The sequence below is a fragment of the Doryrhamphus excisus genome, linkage group LG19 (assembly GCF_037039965.1).
Source record: "Doryrhamphus excisus strain RoL-2023G ecotype Guam linkage group LG19, RoL_Dexc_Guam_v1.1, whole genome shotgun sequence".
Classification (NCBI taxonomy): Eukaryota; Metazoa; Chordata; class Actinopteri; order Syngnathiformes; family Syngnathidae; genus Doryrhamphus; species Doryrhamphus excisus.
In genome coordinates this window covers 15306197-15333008 of record NC_136375.1, presented here as the reverse complement: position 1 = coordinate 15333008, position 26812 = coordinate 15306197, and the positions used below count along the sequence as shown (strand labels likewise).

General features: G+C 41.3%; 1 protein-coding gene across 5 annotated transcripts; it reads left to right on the top strand.

The window, feature by feature from the left end:
* The first annotated feature begins 578 nt into the window (after nt 1-578).
* trim9 (tripartite motif containing 9) lies at nt 579-26812 on the top strand. 5 transcript variants are annotated; one of them, XM_058057016.2, is made up of 11 exons: nt 583-1575; nt 11349-11444; nt 11516-11638; nt 17207-17317; nt 19961-20114; nt 20181-20326; nt 21721-21859; nt 22344-22382; nt 23714-24017; nt 25115-25277; nt 26670-26812. In XM_058057016.2, exons 1-11 carry the CDS (start codon nt 739-741, stop codon nt 26745-26747), a joined length of 2190 nt encoding a protein of 729 aa, XP_057912999.2. In that variant the 5' UTR covers nt 583-738; the 3' UTR covers nt 26748-26812. The 5 variants fall into 5 exon arrangements, with proteins under 5 accessions (XP_057912997.2, XP_057912996.2, XP_057912998.2 ...); XM_058057014.2 differs by having other exon boundaries at nt 579-1575; nt 19961-20326; nt 23717-24017; XM_058057013.2 differs by having other exon boundaries at nt 579-1575; nt 19961-20326.

Genomic DNA, 26812 nt, shown 5'->3' with positions numbered 1-26812 from the left:
ATATTCCTCCAAGAAGATGGATTGAAGTCTTGTTGAAAATGGGGTGACTAAATGTCCTATTTTCCCAGGACATTAGAAAGTGATGTACAATGTAATGAGTTGTCATTTTTTGTATTAGACTGCAGAAAATGTTATAATGTTATGAGGAAAAATATTACAAGAAAAAAGTTGAAATATTTCGAAAATTACATTTAAAAAACTGCATAAATAAAAAAAACATATTTATTTTATGAGAGTAAAGTGAAATTGTTAAGAGAAAAGTGTTGTATTGTAACCAAAAAAACACAAAATTTTATGAGAAAAAAAATCCTAATGTTATGATAAAAAATTATTTTTTTAATTATTATAATGTATTTTTTTAATTATAATTTTTTTTAATTATGAGGAACAAACAAAACGTCATTTCTCGGCACTACTGAAGGAAACATGAAGATTGTGTTTGTTGGCACTTATACAGCCGAAGCTCATTAAAGAAGGCACACTTTTCATCCCTCCAATCCTCGACGAGAATCCCCCGCTGGTCCAATAGCAGCCCGGCCAGAGCCCCTCCTGCTCTCCTATTGGTGGAGACTCAGCCCGGGCTGTCTAGGTCCGCCTCGTCCTCCTCCACCGCCTGGTTGAGATTAAGCTGCTGTGTTCGCAGACGGACGTGTCAGTGTTAGCGCTAACGCTCGGCACCTGCTGCGGGTCCGAGGTTCTGTTGCCGGTTCTGCTCTTCTTCACCCCCCCCAGGAAATCATGGACGAGATGGAGGACGAGCTGAAGTGCCCGGTGTGTGGCTCCTTCTACCGGGAGCCCATTATCCTGCCCTGCTCGCACAACATTTGCCTGGCTTGCGCTCGGAACATCCTGGTCCAAACCCCCGACGCCGAATCCCCTCAGAGCAGCCGAGCCTCCGGGTCGGGCATATCCGATTACGACTACTTGGATTTGGATAAAATGAGCTTGTACAGCGAGGCGGACAGCGGATACGGCTCCTACGGGGGCTTCGTCAGCGCCCCCACCACGCCGTGCCAGAAGTCTCCCAACGGGGTGCGGGTGTTCCCCCCGGCAGTCCCCCAGCCCGCTTCCCAGCACCACTTGCTCCCGCAGCCCGCCTGCCTGGCCCCCATCCCCCGCAACGCGTGCCTCACATGCCCGCAGTGCCACCGCAGCCTCATCCTGGACGAGCGAGGGCTCCGCGGCTTCCCCAAGAACCGCGTCCTGGAAGGGGTGGTGGACCGCTACCAGCAGAGCAAAGCGGCCGCCTTGAAGTGTCAGCTGTGCGAGAAGAGCCCCAGGGAGGCCACCGCCATGTGCGAGCAATGCGACGTCTTCTACTGCGAGCCCTGCCGCCTGCGTTGCCACCCGCCCCGGGGACCCCTGGCCAAGCATCGGCTGGTTCCACCGGCGCAGGGCCGCATCAGCCGCCGCGCCAGCCCGAGGAAGATCTCGACGTGCACGGAGCATGAGCTGGAGAACCTGAGCATGTACTGCGTGCAGTGCAAGACGCCGGTGTGCTACCAGTGCCTGGAGGAGGGCAAGCACGGCACGCATGAGGTCAAGGCTCTGGGGGCTATGTGGAAACTACACAAGGTGGGTAAACCCACCAACACGCAGCACGAGCGCACGAGTGCTTCCATAAAATAGCGGTACATCTGCGACATTCTGACCCTGTCACGTCAAAAATATTTCGTAAAACCATCATTTTTATACTATCACTTGTTTCAGTGTCTCAGTAGATGGTGCATGTGTGCTTAATGTTGTGACCAATGAGCGCATGAGTGCTGCATCTGCAACATTCTGACCCTGTCATGTCAGAAATATTTAGTAAAGCCATCATTTTTATACTATCACTTGTTTCAGTGTCTCAGTAGATGGTGCATGTGTGCTTAATGTTGTGACCAATGAGCGCACGAGTGCTGCATCTGCAACTTTCTGGCCCTATTGTGTCGTTTCATGACCACAAAATGTGTTGTAAAAGCAAAAGTTTTCATGCTAGCAGTTGTTTTGGTGTCACAGTAAATGGCGCATGTGTACCTAGTGTTGTGACCGCTAAGCGTACGAGTGCTTCAGTCCTGTAGTGGCGTAAAACAGTGTTGCCTCTGCAACATTCTGGCCCTATCGTGTCGTTTCATGACCACAAAATGTGTTGTAAAAGCAAAAGTTTTCATGCTAGCAGTTGTTTTGGTGTCACAATAGATGGTGCATGTGTACTTAGTGTTGTGACCGCTAAGCGCACGAGTGCCTCAGTCCTGTAGTGGCGTAAAACCGTGCTGCATCTGCAACATTCTGGACCTGTTATGTTGTTCCATGATCAAAAAAGGTGTAAAAGCAGAAGTTTTCATGCTAGCACTTGTTTTGGTGTCACAGTAAATGGTGCATGTGCACTTAGTGTTGTGACTGCTAAGCGTACGAGTGCTTCAGTCCTATAGTGGCGTAAAAACGTGCTGCAACATTCTGGCCCTGTTATGTCATATCATGGCCAAAATCGAAATTTTCATACTAGCATTTGTTTTGGAGTCTCGGTAGATGGTGCTTGTGTACCTAATGTTGTGACCGGTGAGCACACGAGTGCTTTGTCGTGCAGTGGCATAAAATAGTGTTCCATCTTCAACATTCTCCATGATTGCTCCATGACCAAAATAATGTTGTAAAAGCAGACATTTTTATACTAGCACATATTTTGGTGTCTTAATAGATGGTCAATGAGTATCTAATGTTGTGACCGGTGAGAGCACGAGTGCTTTGACTTGCAGTGGCATAAAATAGTGAGTTGTTCCATGACCAAAATAATGTTGGAAAAGTAAACATTTTATACTAACATATATTTTGGTGTCTTAATAGATGGTCCATGAGTACGAAATGTTGTGACCGGTGAGCGCACGAGTGCTTTGTCGTGCAGTAGCATAAAATAGTGCTCCATCTACAACATTCCAGCCCCATCACGTTGTTCCATGACCAAAACAATGTTGTAAAAGCAGACATTTTTATACTAGCACATATTTTGGTGTCTTAATAGATGGTCAATGAGTATCTAATGTTGTGACCGGTGAGCGCACGAGTGCTTTGACTTGCAGTGGCATAAAATAGTGCGTTGTTCCATGACCAAAATAATGTTGGAAAAGTAAACATTTTTATACTAACATATATTTTGGTGTCTTACTAGATGGTCCATGAGTACGAAATGTTGTGACCGGTGAGCGCACGAGTGCTTTGTCGTGCAGTAGCATAAAATAGTGCTCCATCTACAACATTCTAGCCCCGTCACGTTGTTCCATGACTAAAACAATGTGGAAAAGCAGACATTTTTATACTAGCACATATTTTGGTGTCTTAATAGATGGTTCATGAGTATCTAATGTTGTGACCGGTGAGCGCACGAGTGCTTTGTCGAGCAGTGGCATAAAATAGTGCATTGTTCCATGACCAAAATAATGTTGGAAAAGTAAACATTTTTATACTAACATATATTTTGGTGTCTTACTAGATGGTCCATGAGTACGAAATGTTGTGACCGGTGAGCGCACGAGTGCTTTGTCGTGCAGTAGCATAAAATAGTGCTCCATCTACAACATTCTAGCCCCGTCACGTTGTTCCATGACTAAAATAATGTTGGAAAAGCAGACATTTTTATACTAGCACATATTTTGGTATCTTAATGGTCCGTGAACGCGCACGAGTGCCTGCAGTTTAACACAGCACATAAACGCTCGAGTAGACCAAGATGCTATTTGTAGGTAGTGGTGGGCAGCCTCCTCCTTCACACTCCAGCTTGACTTTAGAGGGACGTACATCTACATCATCGTGCACAAGGCTGCATGAGCGTTCCAATTTGCCGTCACGTCAGCGTACATGAAAGCCAGGTCGTTCCCAGCAGCCTCAGGAGGCGGCACCTGCTGGTCGGTGAAGCCGAGGCTCTGCGGATGGCCGACAGTTAGGAGCTGACGCCGTTGGGCATCGGGCTTCAGATCTCGTGGTGCTGGATCGCGCCGCTGATTTTTTTTTCTCAAGGCACCTCGGTCTCTTTAAAGTGTGATGGCGACTGAAGCCATGTCCAGGCAAAGACGGGTACATTATGTTTTTTTACTTCCTATGTTTTTGTATTTTGGCCTCTCTGTGTGTAAACTGCTTGAGTATTTCATGCTACAGTATATACGTATGTGTGTATTTACATGGTGCCATGTATTTATCACCCACCTTTTATTGTTCATTTTAATATTATATTTTGGAGAATAGTATACACTAGTAGTTTTTTTTATTATAGGAAGTACGGTAGATGTGGATATACTTTGCAAAGTATACAGCTTGTACAGGAGTATACATTTATTGTCAACACAACCAATATCTGGTAATACAAGTATGGCGCTGCTCGCGTGCATGAATGCTGCCAGGAGCTGAGGTTCTTGAGGGGCAACATGAATTCCAACGCAAGTGAGTCACAAGACCATTGTGTCTTGCTAGCAGCCAACATGGTGGTTGTAGTGTGCATGAGTGCTCCCTGGAGTGGCGGTTCATTTAGTGGCAAAATGAATTCCAACACAAGTGAGTCGCAAGATTATTTTGTCTTGCCCACAGTCAACATGCCGGCGGTAGGGTACATGAGTGCTGGTTGGTGGGCATGAATTTCAACAGAAGTGAGGCGCAAGATTCTTTCCGACAGTAAAACATGATGGTGCAAGTGTGCATGATTGCTGCCGGGAGTGATGGTTCATTGAGGGGAAATATGAATTCCAACACAAGTGAGTCGTAAGATTGTGTCTTTCCGACAGTCAAGTATGGCGGTGCTAGCATGCATGAGTGCATCTGGGAGTGCATCAAGTATGGCGCTGATAGCATGCATGAATGCTGCCAGGAGCTGAGGGTCATTGAGGGGAAGCATGAATTTCAACACAAGTGAGTCGCAAGATTCTTTCCGACAGTCAAGCTTGGCGGTGCAAGCGTGCATGAGTGCTGCCAGAAGTGGCGGTTCATATAGGAGCAACATGAATTCCAACACAAGTGAGTTACAAGATTGTTGTGTTCTGCCGACCGTCAAGTATGGGGGTGGTAGCGTGCATGAGTGCTGCCGGGAGTTGTGGTTCAAACTTGAATTCCAACACAAGTGAGTTGCAAGATTGATCTGTTCTGCCGACTGTCAAGTATGGGGGTGGTAGCGTGCTTGAGTGCTGCCGGGAGTTGTGGGTCAAACATGAATTCCAACACAAGTGAGTTACAAGATTGTTGTGTTCTGCCGACTGTCAGGTATGGGGGTGGTAGCGTGCATGAGTGCTGCCGGGAGTAGCGGTTCATATAGGAGCAACATGAATTCCAACACAAGTGAGTTGCAAGATTGTTGTGTTCTGACAACTGTCAAGTATGGGGGTGGTAGCGTGCATGAGTGCTGCCGGGAGTTGTGGTTCAAACTTGAATTCCAACACAAGTGAGTTGCAAGATCGTTGTGTTCTGCCGACTGTCAAGTATGGGAGTGGTAGAGTGCATGAGTGCTGCCGGGAGTTGTGGTTCAAACTTGAATTCCAACACAAGTGAGTTGCAAGATTGTTCTGTTCTGCCGACTGTCAAGTATGGGGGTGGTAGCGTGCATGAGTGCTGCCGGGAGTAGCGGTTCATATAGGAGCAACATGAATTCCAACACAAGTGAGTTGCAAGATTGTTGTGTTCTGACAACTGTCAAGTATGGGGGTGGTAGCGTGCATGAGTGCTGCCGGGAGTTGTGGTTCAAACTTGAATTCCAACACAAGTGAGTTGCAAGATCGTTGTGTTCTGCCGACTGTCAAGTATGGGGGTGGTAGAGTGCATGAGTGCTGCCGGGAGTTGTGGTTCAAACTTGAATTCCAACACACGTGAGTTGCAAGATTGTTTGTTCTGTCGACCGTCAAGTATGGGGGTGTTAGCGTGCATGAGTGCTGCCGGGAGTTATGGGTCAAACATGAATTCCAACAGAAGTGAATTGCAAGATTGTTGTGTTCTGACGGCTATTAAGTTTGAAAGTGGTAGCGTGCATGAGTGCTGCCGGGAGTTGTGGGTCAAACTTGAATTCCAACACAAGTGAGTTGCACTGATGCATCATTGGACTCCCCAAGATCCTTTTATAAGAACCATGATTACCCATCGATTAGTCCGGGGTGTACCCCACCTCTCGCCCAGTGACCGCTGGGATAGGCTCCAGCATCCCCTTCGACTCTAGTGAGGATAAGCGGCATAGAAAATGGATGGATGGATGTTTATCCATCTTGCGATTTTATCCCAGCTTTGTTCAACTTCTTCTCTCTGCAACATCAGCGTCCAAATAAACGGGGGTTGCATGGTCGCCATGGCAACAGCAGCAACCCTCAATGTTTGGCAGACACATTGGACACTTATTTTCATTAGGAACACTGGCGCATCAGACGCTGTCAGTTTCATTTCACACCCGTGCCACCGTCATCCAGGACATCCAGGACATCCAGGATAATAAACACCTTGTTCGCCATCCATGGAAAAAATGTCAGCGTTCAAATTCAAAGCACTTGCGCTTCCTGGTTATCATTAAGTACCGTTTCTTTGCCCATCTGGTGTTTGTCATCTTTACTGTCCAACTTTGCAAACACTTTTTTTTTTTTTTTTGGTGAAGAAGTGTCAGTGCTGCTGGTCTCCATGGCAACCACAATAATCCCGTTCCTCTTCGCACTCCTTCCCTTTTTAGTATTCCCCTCTACTCGCTCGGGTCTGTTGAAAAACCAGCTCGTATCTCTTCTGCACGGCGCCATGTAAACGCCGGCGATGTCCGAAGAGCTGACGCTCGTAACGGTAACGGTAACGGTTGGACCCGCACTGTTTGACAAGTGCAACACAACAGCGGCTCATTTTAAAGCGCATCCAGAGCTGACCAATCATGATACCGCAAATGCAGATGCTGCCATCTTGTGGAGTTCATAATAATAATAATAATAATAATAATAATATTAATAATAATAATAATAATGACGGTGAAATTCGAGTCTTTGTCGAGCCCTATGGGTCAGTGAAACTTGGGTGTTTGTCCAGTACCCGTAAGTCTTTTAAACTTGAGTCATTGTCAAGTAACCATGGCGATCACCTGTGAGTCAGTGAAATTTGATTCTTTGTGAATCACCCGTGAGTCATTGAAACTCGATTCTTTGTGAATCACCCGTGAGTCAGTGAAACTCGATTCTTTGTGAATCACCCGTGAGTCAGTGAAACTCGATTCTTTGTGAATCACCCGTGAGTCAGTGAAACTCGATTCTTTGTGAATCACCCGTGAGTCAGTGAAACTCGATTCTTTGTGAATCACCCGTGAGTCAGTGAAACTCGATTCTTTGTGAATCACCCGTGAGTCAGTGAAACTCGATTCTTTGTGAATCACCCGTGAGTCAGTGAAACTCGATTCTTTGTGAATCACCCGTGAGTCAGTGAAACCCGATTCTTTGTGAATCACCCGTGAGTCAGTGAAACTCGATTTTTTGTGAATCACCCGTGAGTCAGTGAAACTCGATTCTTTGTGAATCACCCGTGAGTCAGTGAAACTCGATTCTTTGTGAATCACCTGTGAGTCATTGAAACTCGATTCTTTGTGGATCACTCGAGAGTCAGTGAAACTCAAGTCTTCATTGAGCCCACATGAGTCAGTGGAATCAGTGAATCAGTGAAGCTTACGAGCTGAACAAGTGAATCAGTTTGTTCTGTGATGCAACCAGGGTCTTTGTCAAGTACCTGTGAGTCTGTTAAACTGGAGTCCTTGTCGAGAACCCCTGAGTCAGTGAGAGTCGATTCTTTGTCAAAGTTGTGAAACTCAAGTTTTTGTTGATGAATCTCGATTCCTTGTCGATCACCCGTGAGTCAGTGAAATTTGGAGTCTTTGTTGAGCACCCGTGAATCAGCGAAGCTTAGGGGCTGAACAAGTGAATCGTTTGTTTTGTCAAGTCTGGGATGCACCTATGAGTCAATGAAACTCGATTCCTTGGCGATCACCCGTGAGTCAGTGAAACTTGATTCCTTTTTGATTACCCGTGAGTCAGCGTTGAGCCCACGTGAATCGGTAAAACTTGCTGCTTTGTCAAGCATCTACAAGTTGTGAAACTCAAGTTTTTGTCGAGCACCCGTGAGAGAGTTGTTTTTGTTTTGGATCTTTTGCTTTTTCCCAAGCAACATTTGCATAATTACTCAAACGCTCCACATCCCCCGCAGTGATTTGCTGCTGTAAACCACGCACCCGCCGACTATAGGAGACATTGCTGTTAATGGAACCGAGGCGCTAATAGGAACTCGTATCTTCTTGTTCCGCCCACAAAAACATGGAAGATGTACACAAGATGCCCTCAAATCCAGTCCCTCCGGCCCCCAGTTTTAAACCCAAACCAGAGCCGTTATTTATCCCCCCAATTAGTCGACGCCTTCGCCTGATAAATCGGACAGCGCTGAGAATAGATCACGTGTGTCCCATTTCCTTTGCTGCTGTCCCGTGTGGACGGCAAATAAGGACACGGTTTCCCTCAGCTCATTATGATTATTATTATGATGGTTATGATGATGATGATGATTATTATTATTATGATTATTATTATGATGATGATATTATTATTATTATTATTTTATGATGATGATGATGATGATTATTATGATTATTATTACGATTAGCATGATGATGAGAATTATGAATATTTTATGATGATTATTATTTTATGACAATTATTATGATTGTTATTATTATTATGATGATGATTATTATTTTATTATGATGATTATGATGATTATGATTATTATTATTGTTTTATGATGATGTTATTACTATGATTATTTTATGATGATGCTTATTATTATGATTTTATTATTATTATTATTATTATTACTTTATGATGATGATGATTATGATGATGATGATTATTATTATTATTCTGATTATTATTACGATTAGCATGATGATGATTATTATTATAATTATGAATATTTTATGATGATTATTATGATTATGATGATTATGATGATTATTATGATGATGATTATTATGATGATTATTATTTTATGATGATGATGATTATTATTATTGTTTTATTATTATTATTATTATTATTATTTTATGATGGTGATTATTATTATGATTATTTTATGATGGTGATGATGATGATGATTATTATTTTATGATTATTATTATTATTATGATTATTTTATGATGATTATTATTTTATGATTATTATGATTATGATTATTATTATTATGATTATTTTATGATGATGATGATTATGATGATTATTTTATGATGATTATTATTATGTCCATAATCAGAATTTCACAGCTTTTTGGTGTCAATAAGAGCGTCCTGTGCATTATTGATGATACAAGTGATGAATAATGCAGCATCAAACTGTTAGACACGAGCTTTTAGAAAAGCTGTGTTTCTAATATGGACAAATGAGAGCTTTATGGTCGTGTGTGTGTGAGTGTGTGTGTGTGTGTGTGTGTGTGTGTGTGTGTGTGTGTGTGTGTGTAAGCCAATCATGACTGCCCGGAATGGAGGCGACGATGCAGTAAAAGTCACTTTACTTTGGCCTTTCTTTGAAAGAGCTTAGCCACGTCATTCCGTGTCCTGCGTGTGGGATTTCCACCTTCCTCGCTAGTGGTTTCATCCAAAATGTGTTCTGTTGACACTGAATAGCGTGGGGAGAATTATTCATGCGCTACGTGTTTTTCCGACTGGGCTTCATTACTCCGATGATTAGTGCTTCCAAAAAAAATGCAGCACGTTCCACATATTATTCAACAAAATAGTTTCTTTAGTCATGGACTTAAAATTATGTTTTATGAGTTTAGAGCAATATGTTAGCTAGCGTAACTACCAATCAGGTAGTTGATTACTCAAAAAGAGTCGTTCATCCCTGTGAGTCTGGAAAACTCGAGTCTTTGTTAAACTTCCGGACTGATCAAGTCAATTGTTCGTTTTGTCAAACGAGTCTGTGAAAGTTGAGTCTTTGTCAAGCACCTGTGAGTCGGTAGAACTCGAGTCTTTGGTGCAGTGAGCAAGTGAATTGTTTTGTCAAGTCTGCGATGAACCTGCCAGCCAATGAAACTTGAGATTTCGTCGAGTACCTGTGAGTCGGGGAAACTCGAGTCTTCTCAAGTTGAGAATTAGCGAGACTTTGAACGCAGAGTCTTTGTTGAGCACCCATGAGTCGGTGATACTCGGGTCTTTGTTGAGCACAGCTGAGTCAATCAAACTTATGAGGGCTGAGCAAGTGAATTGTTCGTTTGACAAGTCTGTCAGTGAAACTCCATCCTGTGTCGAGCACCCGTGAGTCAGTGAAACTCCATCCTTTGTCGAGTACCCGTGAGTCGGTGAAACTCCATCCTGTGTCGAGCACCCGTGAGTCGGTGAAACTCCATCTTTTGTCGAACACCCGTGAGTCGGTGAAACTCCATCCTGTGTCGAACACCCGTGAGTCAGCGAAACTCAACCTTTTGTCGAGTACCCGTGAGTCGGTGAAAATTTTAAATTAAATTAAATTAATTAAATTAATTTTAAATTGGGTTTGTTAGCAAACAAAAATGAAGTGCAAATATTATGTCTGAAATTGACTGAAAAGATTGACTATTTTATTTATTTTCATTATTTTTTTACTTAATATAATGTAATAATTATCAAGAATAATAAAATACAAGAAATAAATGTAATATTTATTTAATGAAAACAAAATATATTTGTATTAATATTTATAATTAATATAATATCATTAATATTTTTAACAATTATTTGTACTTAATATTAGCAATAGTAAATTTAATAATTTAATAAAATGTCATTTAATAATATGTATTTAATTTAATGTAATAAAAATCAATATTAAACTCTATTTATTTTTATTCATTCTTACTTAATATGATGCATTTTAAAGAATAAAAAAGACATTATTTAATAATAATAATAATGACAAATATATTTTAAAATCATGTAAAAAAATTATTAAATAATCGCTTTTAAAAAATTATACAATGCATAAAAAAATGCATTGTTTCCAGGCTTTCAGGCCACATGAAGTGATATGGCGGGCCACATCTGGCCCCCAGGCCTTGGGTTTGCTCCAAGCGTTGTAGGAAATAATGGTCATTGGATTGATCTGTTCCAGGGTCAAACTGTCCTGTGAAGCCCTGCACAAAAATATCTAGTCAACTCATTCTTAACTTGGTTGAAAGGACTTACGGCTCTGCTCAACGAGCAGCAGGTTCCACACCCCAAAAGAGTTGGAAACATGGCATCAGCTCTATGGTTGTCATCACACTTGCACATGAGACATGGTACGTCGGCCCAACTTGTGTCCGTTCCATGATGTTTAGCTGCAATGCTAATGCTAATGCTAACCCCTTCCCGTTCCCTACAGGGTCAGCTGTCTCAGGCGCTCAACGGACTGTCGGACCGAGCCACCGAGGCCAAAGAGTTCCTGGTCCAGCTCCGAAACACGGTGCAGCACATCCAGGTAGGAGTTCTGGGACCCCGCCGCCGCTACAGGGCAACATAACGGTACTGACATTCGCCTGGGTTGGGCAGGAGAACGGCGTGGAGTTCGAGGCGTGTCTGGTGGCGCAGTGCGACGCCCTCATCGACGCCCTGAACCGCCGCAAGGCTCAGCTGCTGGCTCGCGTCAACAAGGAGCACGAACACAAGCTCAAGGTGAGTAGGAACGGGATGCTAGCGTTTTATGCCAGCTCGTCAAGAGCACGAGTGGTGCCGACACTGTGGGGGGAGCTGCGGTTCGGTTGTGAAGAAGTACCTGGGCCGCATGGCAGTTTTCACCTTGTAATGGGAGTACTGATATCTTTTAAATACGCAATTTTTTTTTAAACTGCATTTCCGCTTTGTGACATCGGTGAAATGCTACTAAAAAATTTTCCCCCAAAAATATAAATATATACTAAAATGAGTCAAACGCTTTTTTAAAGATGTATAATTTTCCTAATATTTTAATCTTCTCTGTTTACATTTTTTTCTTTGTAATATTATGACTTTATTCTCGTAATATTAGAACTTTGAATCCAACCTAATTTTCTAAAAATGACAACTGCATTTTCATAATATTGGGACTTAAAAAGAATATTATTTTCTGTAATATTTCAACATTATGCTAATAAAATTAAGACAATTTTTTGTGTTTATTACAACTTTTATTTTATTTTGACTTTATTCAAGTAAAATTACGAAAAATTCCCCTTTCAGCTGCTTTTAATAATATTGTCTTATTTTCTAACAATTTCAATTTCATTTTCCTCTTGTCAATTTTCTTGTCAAAATTATGACTTCATCCACAGAATATTTTTACTTTAATCTCCGGAGATTATGATTTTTTTTCTCTTAATATTTTGACTTTATTTTTGTATTTTTTTGCTGTTTTTTTGTATTTCTGCTGTTGCTTTTTAAAAAAAGCAAAAGTAATATTTTACCTTTATTACCATAATTTAAAATCAGTTTCCCCAACCTAATTTTTCAAACATTCCAACTTTATTTGTTGTTTTGTTTTTAATAAAATTGCATTTTTCTTGGAACATTTTCACTGTATTCTCTTGAAATATTTTTCTAATATTTTGTATTATACATTTTCCTAACCTCTTTTTTCTTTTTGTTATATTAAAATTACCAAAAAATATTTATAATAAATAAATAACATAATTATTTGTTTACTTAGTTTAATATTTCAAATTCAGGCTACTAAAATTATGGTATTTTTCTTCATTTCTTTGTTCTTTTTTATTTTTAGCACAAGCCGCACATTAATAAACTTGGAAATGAGTGCTGCCAGCACTGGGGAGCTGCGGCTCATTTAGGGGAAACGGGATTTTATGACAATCAACTTTAATGTAGTCAGTGTATAGGCTGCATGGCAGCAGTATAGAATATAGATGTAGCATTGTGGTGGCAGTGTCATGGTCTGGGGGCGCACGAGTGCTGCTGACACTGGGGAGGGTGCCGTGGTTCACTTAGGGGAAAGGTAAATTCCAACACTTAACTTGACATTGTGAAGCAGAAACCGCCGCCGGTCCAGCCAACAGGTGAACCGCAGCTCACCATAGCACTCGTGGATAGTCAGTCGTACGCTGACTACTCTTTCATTTCGACAGCGTGGTCCCCTCAACAGATAGAATAAGATCCGCCGGTGATGGATTTTAGCGGCGATTTCACACACATGCGCGCATGTGACGTTTGTCAGATGATGGAGCGAGCGACACGTTGGAGGGACGGATGCTGCGTGGCGGCCAATTTCACGCTCCGGCGCTGGCTGGAATGGATGTTTCACACATGGGGGAGATCTGTGTGGCAACATGTGAGCACACTCACACAGTCACACAAATCAATAGACAGTAAAGCCTGCGTCATACTAAATACTACATTACCAATACTGCATTACCAATACTGCATTACCAATACTACATTACCATGGAAAGGAAATGAAGTAAGCATTTGAAAACATATCGACTATAATAAAATAAGATACGGGTACATGCACACAGGTACATACAGCTACATACATATGGGTACATACAAGTACATAGTACTTACGGGCACATACAGGTACATACATACGGGTACATACATACAGTTACATACAAGTACATACATACGGGTACATACAGGTACATACATACGGGTACATACAGGCACATACATACGGGTACGTACATACATACAGGTACATACATACGGGTACATACAGGTACATACATACGGGTACATACAGGTACATACACACGGGTACATACAGGTACATACATACGGGTACGTACATACATACAGGTACATACATACGGGTACATACAGGTACATACATACGGGTACATACATACAGGTACATACATACGGGTACATACAGGTACATACATACGGGTACATACATATGGGTACATAAATACCAGTACATACACACGGGTACATACAAACAAGTACATACACACGAGTACATACAAACAAGTACAAGTACGGGTACATATGTACATACGGTACATACATACGGGTACATACATACAAGTACGTACATACATACAGGTACATACATCCGGGTACATACAAGTACATACATCCAGGTACATACATACAGGTACATACATACAGGTACATACATATGGGTACATACATACGGGTACATACAGGTACATACATATGGGTACATACATACAAGTACATACATACGGGTACATACAGGTAGATACATACGGTACATACATACGAGTACATACAAACAAGTACAAGTACGGGTACATACATACGGGTACATACATACAAGTACATACATACGGGTACATACATACAGGTACATACATACGGGTACATACATACAAGTACGTACATACATACATACAGGTACATACATACGGGTACATACATACAGGTACATACATACAGGTACATACATACGGGTACATACATACAAGTACGTACATACATACATACAGGTACATACATACGGGTACATACATACGGGTACATACATACAGGTACATACATACAGGTACATACATCCGGGTACATACAGGCAGACGTCTGAAGAGTTTTGGGTGCTATCCGGGTGTAAAGCTGCAAGGTATTGGTCACGCAGGGCCGCAGGGCTGCAGGGCCGCAGGGCTGCAGGGCTGCAGGGCTGCAGGTCAGGTGACTGCGGCTCCACAAGCTGTCTGGGCTAAAAGTGTCGCAGTGTCCTGATAGCGTCGACACCACAAGACACTCATTTGTCTTCTGACGCTGTTGCCAAAGGCCCTTCCTGAAATATGACATATTCATGAATAAATAAGAACAATAACCTTCAATGATGATATGAAATAATAGCATTTATGGAGGCTACAGCATAGAAAATGCATGGATGGCTGTCAGGATCATTGGAATGCTGAGTCAGTTCTCCTTACATAATAATAATAACAATAAGATATATGAAATATAACTATGTAAAGTACAAGACGTACGTAGCTTTCCAGTGGGCGGTTGGGGCCATCCTGGCGGCGCCCGTGGGGACAATGCATTCCATCACCGTGACAACGGCACTGGCCACGGCCAGATGACGGACTTTCTTTCTCCCTCAGAAACGGCAGCTCTCGTCGCCGTCAGCAGCTCTAAACGCTCGCCTGGGGGGTTGGGGGGGGGTGGATCTGGGGGGGTTGATAACATTGGCACACGGTGGATTGTAAGGTTAACTGTGCGTCTTTTTTTTTTACACAGGAACACTGCACTCATCCTCTGTCTGCCGTCAACGTACGGGAGACAAGGGATCTGTGGGGGGGGGGGGGCGGGGTTATTTGAGGCCACATTTGAGATATTCCCCCCCTCCCCCGCCTGGAGGAATTTGTTGATTTTGCAGCCTCAAAAAGATAATCCAGGGTTTGTTATTGGTTTCTGTTAGTAAGTAACATGTGAGAAAAATCAATTTATTGAATAAATAAATAAATAAATAAATAAATAAATAAATAAATAAATAAATACGGGTACATACATACGGGTACATACGGGTACATACATACAGGTACATACATACAGGTACATACAGGTACATACATACAGGTACATACATACAGGTACATACGGGTACATACATACAGGTACATACGGGTACATACATACAAGTACATACAGGTACATACATACATACGGGTACATACATACGGGTACATACAGGTACATACTTACGGGTACATACAGGTACATACTTACGGGTACATACAGGTACATACTTACGGGTACATACAGGTGCATACATATGGGTACATACACACGGGTACATACATATGGGTACATACATACGGGTACATACATACAGGTACATACATACGGGTACATACAAGTACATACATACGGGTACATACAAGTACATACATACGGGTACATACATATGGGTACATACATACGGGTACATACAAGTACATACATATGGGTACATACTTACAGGTACATACAAGTACATACATACAGGTACATACTTACAGGTACATACAAGTACATACATACGGGTACATACAGGTACATACTTATGGGTACATACATACGGGTACATACAAGTACATAGATATGGGTACATACATACAGGTACATACATCCGGGTACATTCAGGTACATACTTACGTGTACATACAGGTACATACATACGGGAACATACATACGGGTACATACAAGTACATACATACGGGTACATACGTACATACATGTACATACATACAGGTACATACATACGGTTACATACATACGGGTACATACATACGTGTACATACATACAGGTACATACATACGGGTACATACAAGTACATAGATATGGGTACATACATACAGGTACATACATCCGGGTACATACAGGTACATACTTACGTGTACATACAGGTACATACATACGGGAACATACATACGGGTACATACAAGTACATACATACGGGTACATACGTACATACATGTACATACATACAGGTACATACATACGGTTACATACATACGGGTACATACATACATACGTGTACATACATACAGGTACATACATACGGGTACATACAAGTACATAGATATGGGTACATACATACAGGTACATACATCCGGGTACATACAGGTACATACTTACGTGTACATACAGGTACATACATACGGGAACATACATACGGGTACATACAAGTACATACATACGGGTACATACGTACATACATTTACATACATACGGGTACATACATACGTGTACATACATACAGGTACATACATATGGGTACATATGTATTTTATTTAATAAATAATAAATAAATCAATGTATTGAAATACTGTCATTACTTTAGCCTTCCTGTTACTGCCAACTCTCCCTCTCCTTTCTATGCAGAGTAGGGCAGTGCCTATTGAGCATGATTGGTGCATGCTTCTTGTTTAGTGAGTGGGTGTCACGCTACGCCGCCTGCGTTCATTCTTTCTCTGCCGAGAGGATTTTCCTTCCACCTCTCGGCCTGCTGGCACAGCAGCGGCGAGGTTACTGTTACCTAGCAACCCTCTCTGCTCCGTTTCTGCTCTTTCTTATTTGCAAGCTGGGAGGACGTCGTCGTTGATGGGCAGGCGGGTGGGCGGGCTGTGGCTGTGAGGACACGTCAAGTATCTAAGCTAAAAATATTCCAAATCCACCTTCCGTCCTGTAAATTGTTCGATGCCACGGGGCCGACGGCCCTGCTCGTCCTGCGTCTGTCACTTGCATCCCACGCGTTCAATAAAAACACTTCAGTTCTCATCTTCCTGTTTCTGCAGGTGGTCCGGGATCAGATCTCCCACTGCACGGTGAAGCTGCGTCAGACCACGGGCCTCATGGAGTACTGCTTGGAGGTCATCAAGGAGAACGACCCCAGCGGGTTCCTCCAGGTCAGACACGCTTTCTCAACCTTTTAGGTCTCATCCCTTACTACTGAGGACCAGTATGGACGGACCACACCTGTCCAGTCACATACACAATATGAGAGTTCAAGTTCTTCCCCAGGACCTGCAGTCCTCCAAAACTGCTTACATCACATCAACAATGTTGTCAGTGTCTCATAAGACCAGAAAAAAGACACGAGATTTGAAAAACTAAAATCTTGAGGGATCAAAATACTTTTGTTGGGTCTCTGGTTCCAGTTGCTCATGTAGACTTAGAGGTGAAAACAACATAAAAACCTGCTTTTCTTGGTTGGGCTGCATTTAGAGGTGAAAACAAAATGAAAACTAGAGCTGGTTTTCTCTCTCTCGCTCTGTGTATATATATATAACTCTCTCCTTTTCATGTTGTGTTCACCTCTAAATACAGTCTGCCTTGCATTTAGAGGTGAAAACAAAATGAAAACTAGAGCTGGTTTTCTCTCTCTCGCTCTGTGTATATATATATAACTCTCTCCTTTTCATGTTGTGTTCACCTCTAAATACAGTCTGCCTTGCATTTAGAGGTGAAAACAAAATGAAAACTAGAGTTGGTTTCCTCTCTCTCTCTCTCTCCATCTCTTGTTCTCTCTATATATATAGCCCTCTCCTTTTCATGTTGTGTTCACCTCTTAATGCAGTCTACCTTGCATTTAGAGGTGAAAACAAAATGAAAACTAGAGTTGGTTCCCTCGCTCGCTCTCTCTCTCTCTCGCTATGTATATGTATATATATATATATATATATATATAACTCGCTCCTTTTCATGTTGGGTTCACCTCTAAATGCAGTCTGACTTGCATTTAGAGGTGAAAAACAAAATGAAAACTAGAGTTGGTTTCCCCTCTCTCGCTCTCCCTCTCTCGTTCTCTCTCTATATATAGCTCTCTCCTTTTCATGTTGTGTTCACCTCTAAATGCAGTCTACCTTGCATTTAGAGGTGAAAACAAAATGAAAACTAGAGTTGGTTCCCTCGCTCTCTCTCTTATCTAGCCCTCTCCTTTTCATGTTGTGTTCACCTCTAAATACAGTCTACCTTGCATTTAGAGGTGAAAACAAAATGAAAACTAGAGTTGGTTCCCTCTCTCTCTCTCTTATTTAGCGCTCTCCTTTTCATGTTGTGTTCACCTCTAAATACAGTCTGCCTTGCATTTAGAGGTGAAAGCAAAAAGAAAACTAGAGTTGGTTCCCTCGCGCTCTCTCTCTCTCTCTCTTATCTAGCGCTCTCCTTTTCATGTTGTGTTCACCTCTAAATGCAGTCTACCTTGCATTTAGAGGTAAAAACAAAATGAAAACTAGTCGGTTTCCTCTCTCTCTCTCTCTCTCTCTCTATATATATATATATATAGTCTCCTTTTCATGTTGTGTTCACCTCTAAATGCAGACTTCACTGCATTTAGAGGTGGTAAACAACAAAAAGCATTGAGTGGACTGCATTTAGAGGTGAAAACAACATAAAAATAAGAGCACTCATTTTCTCCGCTTGGCCCATGGTTTTCTTGAGTGGACTTCTCTGCATTTAGAGATGAAAACAACACAAAAAGCATTGAGTGGGCTGCATTTAGAGGTGAAAACAACAGAAAAATGAGACCGCTCATTTTTTCTGCTTGGCCCATGGTTTTCTTGAGTAGACTTCTCTGCATTTAGAGGTGAAAACAACACAAAATGCATTGAGTGGGCTGCATTTAGAGGTGAAAACAATATAAAAAGCATTGAGTGGGCTGCATTTAGAGGTGAAAACAACGTAAAAATGAGAGCACTCATTTTGTCCGCTTGGGCCATGGTTTTCTTGAGTTTTCTTGGCTCTGCATTTATAGGTGAAAACAACACAAAAAGCATTGAGTGGGCTGCATTTAGAGGTGAAAACAACAGAAAAATGAGACCGCTCATTTTTTCAGCTTGGCCCATGGTTTTCTTGAGTAGACTTCTCTGCATTTAGAGGTGAAAACAACACAAAATGCATTGAGTGGGCTGCATTTAGAGGTGAAAACAACACAAAAAGCATTGAGTGGGCTGCATTTAGAGGTGAAAACAACACAAAAAGCATTGAGTGGGCTGCATTTAGAGGTGAAAACAACATAAAAATGAGAGCACTCATTTTCTCCGCTTGGCCCATGGTTTTCTTGAGTGGACTTCTCTGCAATTAGAGGTGAAAACAACACAAAAAGCATTGAGTGGGCTGCATTTAGAGGTGAAAACAACAGAAAAATGAGACCGCTCATTTTTTCAGCTTGGCCCATGGTTTTCTTGAGTAGACTTCTCTGCATTTAGAGGTGAAAACAACACAAAATGCATTGAGTGGGCTGCATTTAGAGGTGAAAACAACATAAAAATGAGAACGCCTATTATATCTGCTTGGCCCATGGTTTTCTTGAGTAGACTTCTCTGCATTTAGAGGTGAAAACAACACAAAAAGCATTGAGTGGGCTGCATTTAGAGGTGAAAACAACATAAAAATGAGACCGCTCATTTTCTCCGCTTGGCCCATGGTTTTCTTGAGTGGAATTGTTGGCATTTAGAGGTGAACACAGCATGAAAAACAGAGAAAACCATCCCTCTTCTCATGCAGGTGTATCTAATGAAGCGTCGGGTATGTTTGATTGCACTCATCAGATCTCGGACGCTCTGATTCGGAGGGTTCTGATGACAGAGAGCCAATGGGGAAAAGGGACGCTGACCCCCAGGATGACTAGCGACTTTGACCTGACCCTGGACAGCGCCCCCCTGCTGCAGACCATCCACCAGCTGGACTTTGTGCAAATGAAAGGTACCGGCGTTCCTAATGAAGTGTGCGGACGTGCGTTGAAAAGTAACTCCTCCTCCTCCTCCTCAGTGCCGGCCGCCCCCATGCTCCAGCTGGAAGAATGCTGCACTGAGAACAACAGCGCCACGTTGTCATGGAAACAGCCGCCGCTCTCCACCATCGCCGTGGACGGATACATCCTGGAGCTGGACGATGGAGACGGGGGACCGTTCAGGGTAGGTCATGTGCTCCACTTCCTGTGGGAAGATGGCGTCTGGGATGATCTGGGATCATCGTGTCATCGTGTAATGCGTCCACTTAAGCCACCGAGACGCGTCTTTGTGAATACGTGCTGAACAAGGACGACCTTCACACAAGGATGTAGTATTTCCCTTTCATCGGGATTTTCAATCTAAAAGTTGCTAATCACCACCAGAAGTGTGTTTTATTTTGGAAAACAAGGAGGAAGCTTCCCATGACTTCTTGAGACTCGTAAGCATAAACGCAGCAGCTTGAGAAAAATCAAGACATTAGCATACAGTACATGTAGTCCCATGCAATGGCCACTCCAAATTGTCCATAGGTATGAATGTGAGTGTGAATGGTTGTTTGTCTATATGTGCCCTGTGATTGGCTGGCCAACAGTCCAGCCTGAATACAGCTGGGATAGGCTCCAGCACGCCCGCGAAAAAAATTAGATACAGTTTATTTATACATTATGCATGAATTCATTATTCATTTTATTCATCGCTTATGCTCATGAGGGTCGCGGGCGTGCTGGAGCCTATCCCACCTGTCACACACTATATCTAATATAATATGCAAAATTAATTATGTATAATATGCCAAATGACTTTTGATATAATATACAGTATAAATAAATAGTGTGTAATATAATATTCATTCATTGCTGGAGCCTATCCCAGCTGTCTTGGGGCGAGAGGCGGGGTACACCCTGGACTGGTGGCCAGCCAATCACAGGGCACATATAGACAAACAACCATTCACACTCACATTCATACCTATGGACAATTTGGAGTCGCTAATTAGCCTAGCATGTTTTTTTGGAATGTGGGAGGAAACCGGAGTACCCGGAGAAAACCCACGCATGTGTATTTTTGCAGGTATTTTGTTATTTTTATATATGTATAAATGAACACAGTACTAACAACAAGCACCATTATTATTATTATTTTCCAGAGTAAAAGTCCATTTTTGTTATAGTTTGGCTGGTCCTCTACTTGCATGTCCAAGCATATGTATCATTTAACATCCTTTGGCGACACCTAGTGGCCGCAGTAATTAATTGCGTTGAGAATGATACATAACAGTATCCAATGATGCTGCCTTGGAGACTGCGTGTCTGTAAGTAATGTGCGACTTTACACATGGCGTTGTTACACGTTTCCTCTCCCTCGTCCGCACGCTGACTCACCGGGGACTCGCCAACGCTGCGCCGCGGCCAGTTGAGTCTGTATTTATACTCCAGCGTGGGCCGACTCGCCCACGCTTCCTGTTTTAGCCCCTTTTATCCATCACCGAATCTCCAAACGGGACTCTAATTTTGGGATAAAAAAAAAAAAAAAAACGTCACACTTACTTACGCACTATGTGTGTGTTTCCCACACAGGAAGTGTACGTAGGTGCGGAGACCATCTGCACGGTGGACGGCCTCCACTACAACAGCACGTACAAGTCCAGAGTGAAGGCCTTCAACGGCAGCGGGGTGGGCCAGTACAGCAAGACTCTGATCATGCAGACGTCTGAGGGTGCGTTCAATGACCGCAATCACCGCTTGCAATTTTAAAGGTCCCCCCCGTATGTGAGCTAACCTAAATCGTGTTATTGGACATATATATATACCGGGATTTGGACTTTTAGTAAGCCGTACTGACATAAAACTATTTAGCATTGTAGCATTTGTGTTTGTTTTTATTTTTACGCATACAGATTTATGATATTTTTGCATAATAGGGGACCTTTAATTTAATTTTTTTACGTTAGTAGTGCACAGGCTCCATGCGCTTGCTTACCCATGTAGATGAATGTTGACGGGGAAGCTCACCAGTGGATCAGCCTGAAAACAACAACAACAACAACAACAAAAAAGCTCCAAATTGTCCCTTGACCTTTTCCAAGTGTCTCCCGTAGGTTTTGTTTTCTTCTGCCACTGAGTTATAAAGCAGCTCCCTCCTCTCCCTATCACCGCTTCCTCCTCTTCCTCCTCCCCCTCCGCTTCATTTCACCTTCCAGCTGGACTCCCCCCCTGCGATATGCAATCTATAGGCTCAGGTAGGGATGCTTTCATTGCTGACTTGGGTTGCCTTTTTTGTTTCCTACTTCCTCTGTCATGGCTTTGACGCTGTGTGGGCTTCACTGGACTTCATGTGATATTAGTTCCGTATATATTAGGAGGACACGTGGAAGAATTGTTCACGTTTGTTAAGAAAGGCCATAAAAGCAGCAAGTCCAGTGGAGCCCATTTGGAGAGCTGAGTACTTTGTAACAAATTAATATTTGTTTTTATTCTGCTTATATATGACATATTGTATTTATTTACTATTAATGATAGCTGATGAATGATGAATGTGAGTGTGAATGGTTGTTTGTCTATATGTGCCCTGTGATTGGCTGGCCACCAGTCCAGCCTGCTTATTGGTTTGCTTATTAGCCTGTTTTTGCCCTATTATATAAAATTTGTCCGATTTTTTTTTTGTAAAAAAAAAATAAAAAATAAAAAAATAAAAATCTATAAAAAATATCAAATTATTTAGGGGCTTAAGAACATTTAAAAATAGGCCTCAGGACGCCACTGGCTCTTAGAAGTAAAAAAAAACAAAAAAAAACATGCTAGGTTAATTGGCCACTCCAAATTGTCCATAGGTATGAATGTGAGTGTGAATGGTTGTTTGTCTATATGTGCCCTGTGATTGGCTGGCCACCAGTCCAGGGTGTACCCCACCTCTCGCTCCAAGACAGCTGGGATAGGCTCCAGCACCCACCGCGACCCTCCTGAGGATAAGTAGTAGAAAACGAATAAATGATTATTAGCTAGTATTAGCCTGCTTTTGACCTATTATATAATTTTTTTGGTAAAAAAATAATAATAATAATAAAAAAAATTAAAAATCAATAAAAAATATCAAATTATTTAGGGGGCTTAAGAAAATTTTAAAATAGGCCTAATGACGCCACTGGCTCTTAGAAGTAAAAAAAAAAACATGCACATGCACGGCGGTTGAGTGGTTAACGCGCAGGCCACACAGCTAGAAGACTTGTGTTTGATTCCACACTCATGTGGAGTTTGCATGTTCTCCCTGTGAATTGAGTGGGTTTTCTTCGGGTATTCCGGTTTCCTCCCACATTCCAAAAAACATGCTAGGTTAATTAGCGACTCCAAATTGTCCATAGGTATGAATGTGAGTGTGAATGGTTGTTTGTCTATATGTGCCCTGTGATTGGCTGGCTACAGCTGGGATAGGCTCCAGCACCCCCGCGACCCTGAATGAATGAATATTTGTTAGTATTTTATTCCTACATGAACTATGGTCCATCACGTCTTGTGTCACATGTTTTTGCCGCGGTCGCTAAGCAAACCCTTGTGCCGCTCTCCCCCCCCCCAGTAGCGTGGTTCACCTTTGACCCCGCCTCAGCCCACCCGGACATCATCTTCTCCAACGACAACCTGACCGTGACGTGCAACAGCTACGACGACCGCGTGGCCATGGGCAACACGGCCTTCTCCCGCGGCGTGCACTACTGGGAAATGACGCTGGACCGCTACGACAACCACCCAGACCCCGCCTTCGGGGTGGCGCGGGGCGACGTGCTGAAGGACGTGATGCTGGGCAAGGACGACAAGGCCTGGGCCATGTACGTGGACAACAACCGATCCTGGTTCATGCACAACAACTCGCACACCAACAGGTAATTCCCTTCCCACACATCCATATTTAGTGGAAAATTTGTACATACATTCTTACATAGAGGCTGTACATACATACATTTTACTTATGTAAATTCCTACATAGATACTGCATTCTTACATATGTACAATCATACATACATACATGCATTCTTTCCTACATACACAATACGCATACATTCTTACATGCATTCTTATTAGTCAACCTTACTTACATTCATACATTCTTACATAATTTCATACATTGTTATATTACTTACATTCATACATACATACATTGCCTACATACAGTATATTCTTACATGCATTCTTATTAGTCAACCTTACTTACATTCATACATTCCTACATAAATTCATACATTGTTATATTACTTACATTCATACATACATACATTGCCTACACACAGTATATTCTTACATACATACATTATTACTTATATACATACATTAGTACCTGCATACAGTACATTTTGACATACGTGCATTCTTACATATATTTATAAGTAAATTTTTACATTCATTCTTACATAAATTCATACATTGTTATATTACTTACATTCATACATACATACATTGCCTACATACAGTATATTCTTACACACATACATTATTACTTATATACATACATTAGTACCTGCATACAGTACATTTTTACATACATGCATTCTTACATATATTTATAAGTAAATTCTTACATATATACATTGCACACTGTACATACATACATCTTTTGTTGCATACATACATTCTTACATACACTTACACTGTACATACAGAACATTCTTACTTACATACATAGTACATCCATGCACACATGCATTCTTGCATACATACTTACATATGGTGCTAGCCTGTGTCTCGTCAGCCATGGTTTTACTTTATGCTGACTTCAAAAGTTTGGAGACACCTTCTCGTTTAATAACATGAGGAAGTGTCCCCAAACTTTTGTATAACTGGAAGTATTTTCCGACTTTTTTGTTTTTAGTTTTTTGGCCAATTAAGATTGAGCTATCTGAATTCTGCCTAGCAACACGTGTTTGTCGGGTGTGTGACATCAGCAAATATTTCAGTTCGTCGGTCGATTTTGTGATCGGTACAGAACGGACGGCGGCATCAGCAAAGGCTCGACCATCGGCGTGCTGCTCGACTTCACGCGTGGGATCATCATCTTCCTCATCAACGACGAGCAGCAAGGTCCCGTGGCCTTCGAAGGCTTGGAGGGCCTCTACTACCCCGCCATCAGCCTCAACCGAAATGTCCAGGTAGGAGGACAATAAATCACAAAGCTATGATAGAATATGTGCATTTCTCTAAATGCTCCCATTTCGAGCTTCCTACTTCGTTTTGATACATGAAATATGAAATATGTATATGACGTTTTCCCTCTGGGCTGCTTTTACAAGCTCTGGCACTGAGGATTAAATATTTAAAGAAAACACCCCCAAGACTTCTACATTTTAAAGGAGGATAGTGGGGGGGTTGCACCTCCAAGAAATTTGAAGGCTTTTAAATCATTTGTACTTTCAAGTATTTTATTTATTATTATTTTTATTATATTTCACAGTGTTCTAAATTTGAGAAAAAAAGTTGGGAGTAATGTTGAATAAAGTGAATTATTTCTAAATTATTAATAATATTATAAATTTTATTGACATAATTAAAGTTATCATAATAAGAACCAGAATGTATTTTACCATTTTACCTTATGAAAGACTCAAATCATGACATTATGAAAATAAAATACCAATATTATTATATACGGTTATAAGGAAAATGTTATGTTACCAAAATAAAGTTATAAAATTATATGAAGATAATTTTTTTCTGAGTTCATGTAAATGATTACATTAAATTGTTCTGAAAATTTCAACAAAAACAATTCAGTTCATGAAAATTCACTTTTGAAAAATTCAGTGTAAAAAAAAAATTCAGTGCAAAAAAATTATTAAAAGATAATTTCCAAGTAAAATAAGCGTGTTTCAAAATTCATAACATTTGCTTTAAAATAAATCCATTATCCTGAAATTTAGTTGAGAAAAATTCACTTTATAAAAAAATTCAGTGAAAAAAAAAACAATTTATAGAAAATCCCCAAGCAAAATTGGTGTATTTTAAAATACTGTGATTTAATATTCATAGTTTTTAAAAATTCTATTAACCAGAAATTAACAGTGTAAAAAAAAATTCAGTGCAAAAAAAATAATTGAAAGATAATCTCCAAGTAAAATAAGTGTGTTTTAAAATTCATTAAATGTGTTTTAAAATAAATCCATTATCCTGAAATTCAGTTTAGAAAAATTCACTTTATAAAAAAAAATTACATTGAAAAAAAATTCAGTGCAAAAAAAATTAATTAATTTCCAAGTAAAATAAGTGTGTTTTAAAATTCATTAAATCTGCTTTAAAATGAATCCACTATCCTGAAATTCAGTTTAGAAAAATTCACTTTATAAAAAAAATCAGTGTAAAAAAAAATTCCAGTGAAAAAAAAAATGATAGAAAATTCCCAAACAAAATGTGTGTGTTTTAAAAATGGAGTTTGTTAATATCCAATGCGTTAGAATGGGCTTCGAAACGTGCCGGGCGGTATGGCAGCCATGTTGGGTTGCCATCCACCTCAGTCCTCACCCTTGTGTTTTATTGTGTCTGTGCAGGTCACACTGCACACCGGCCTCCCCATCCCGGACTTCTACACCCCCGGGGAGGTGGAGCCAAACGGTGCCATGTGCTAGAAGGCGCATACGACGCAGCCAGCCTCCTCTTAGCGCCACCTTATGGACGCCCGCCTTTCCTTCGC

What these genes read in the sequence shown, in the direction of transcription:
- trim9 (XM_058057013.2), top strand. Translation starts at nt 739, where the DNA reads ATGGACGAGATGGAGGACGAGCTGAAGTGCCCGGTGTGTGGCTCCTTC. An exon ending in ACACGGTGCAGCACATCCAG is followed by an intron (nt 11,445 to 11,515) that starts GTAGGAGTTCTG and finishes TGGGTTGGGCAG; the next exon opens with GAGAACGGCGTGGAGTTCGA. An exon ending in GAGACGGGGGACCGTTCAGG is followed by an intron (nt 20,327 to 21,720) that starts GTAGGTCATGTG and finishes TTTCCCACACAG; the next exon opens with GAAGTGTACGTAGGTGCGGA.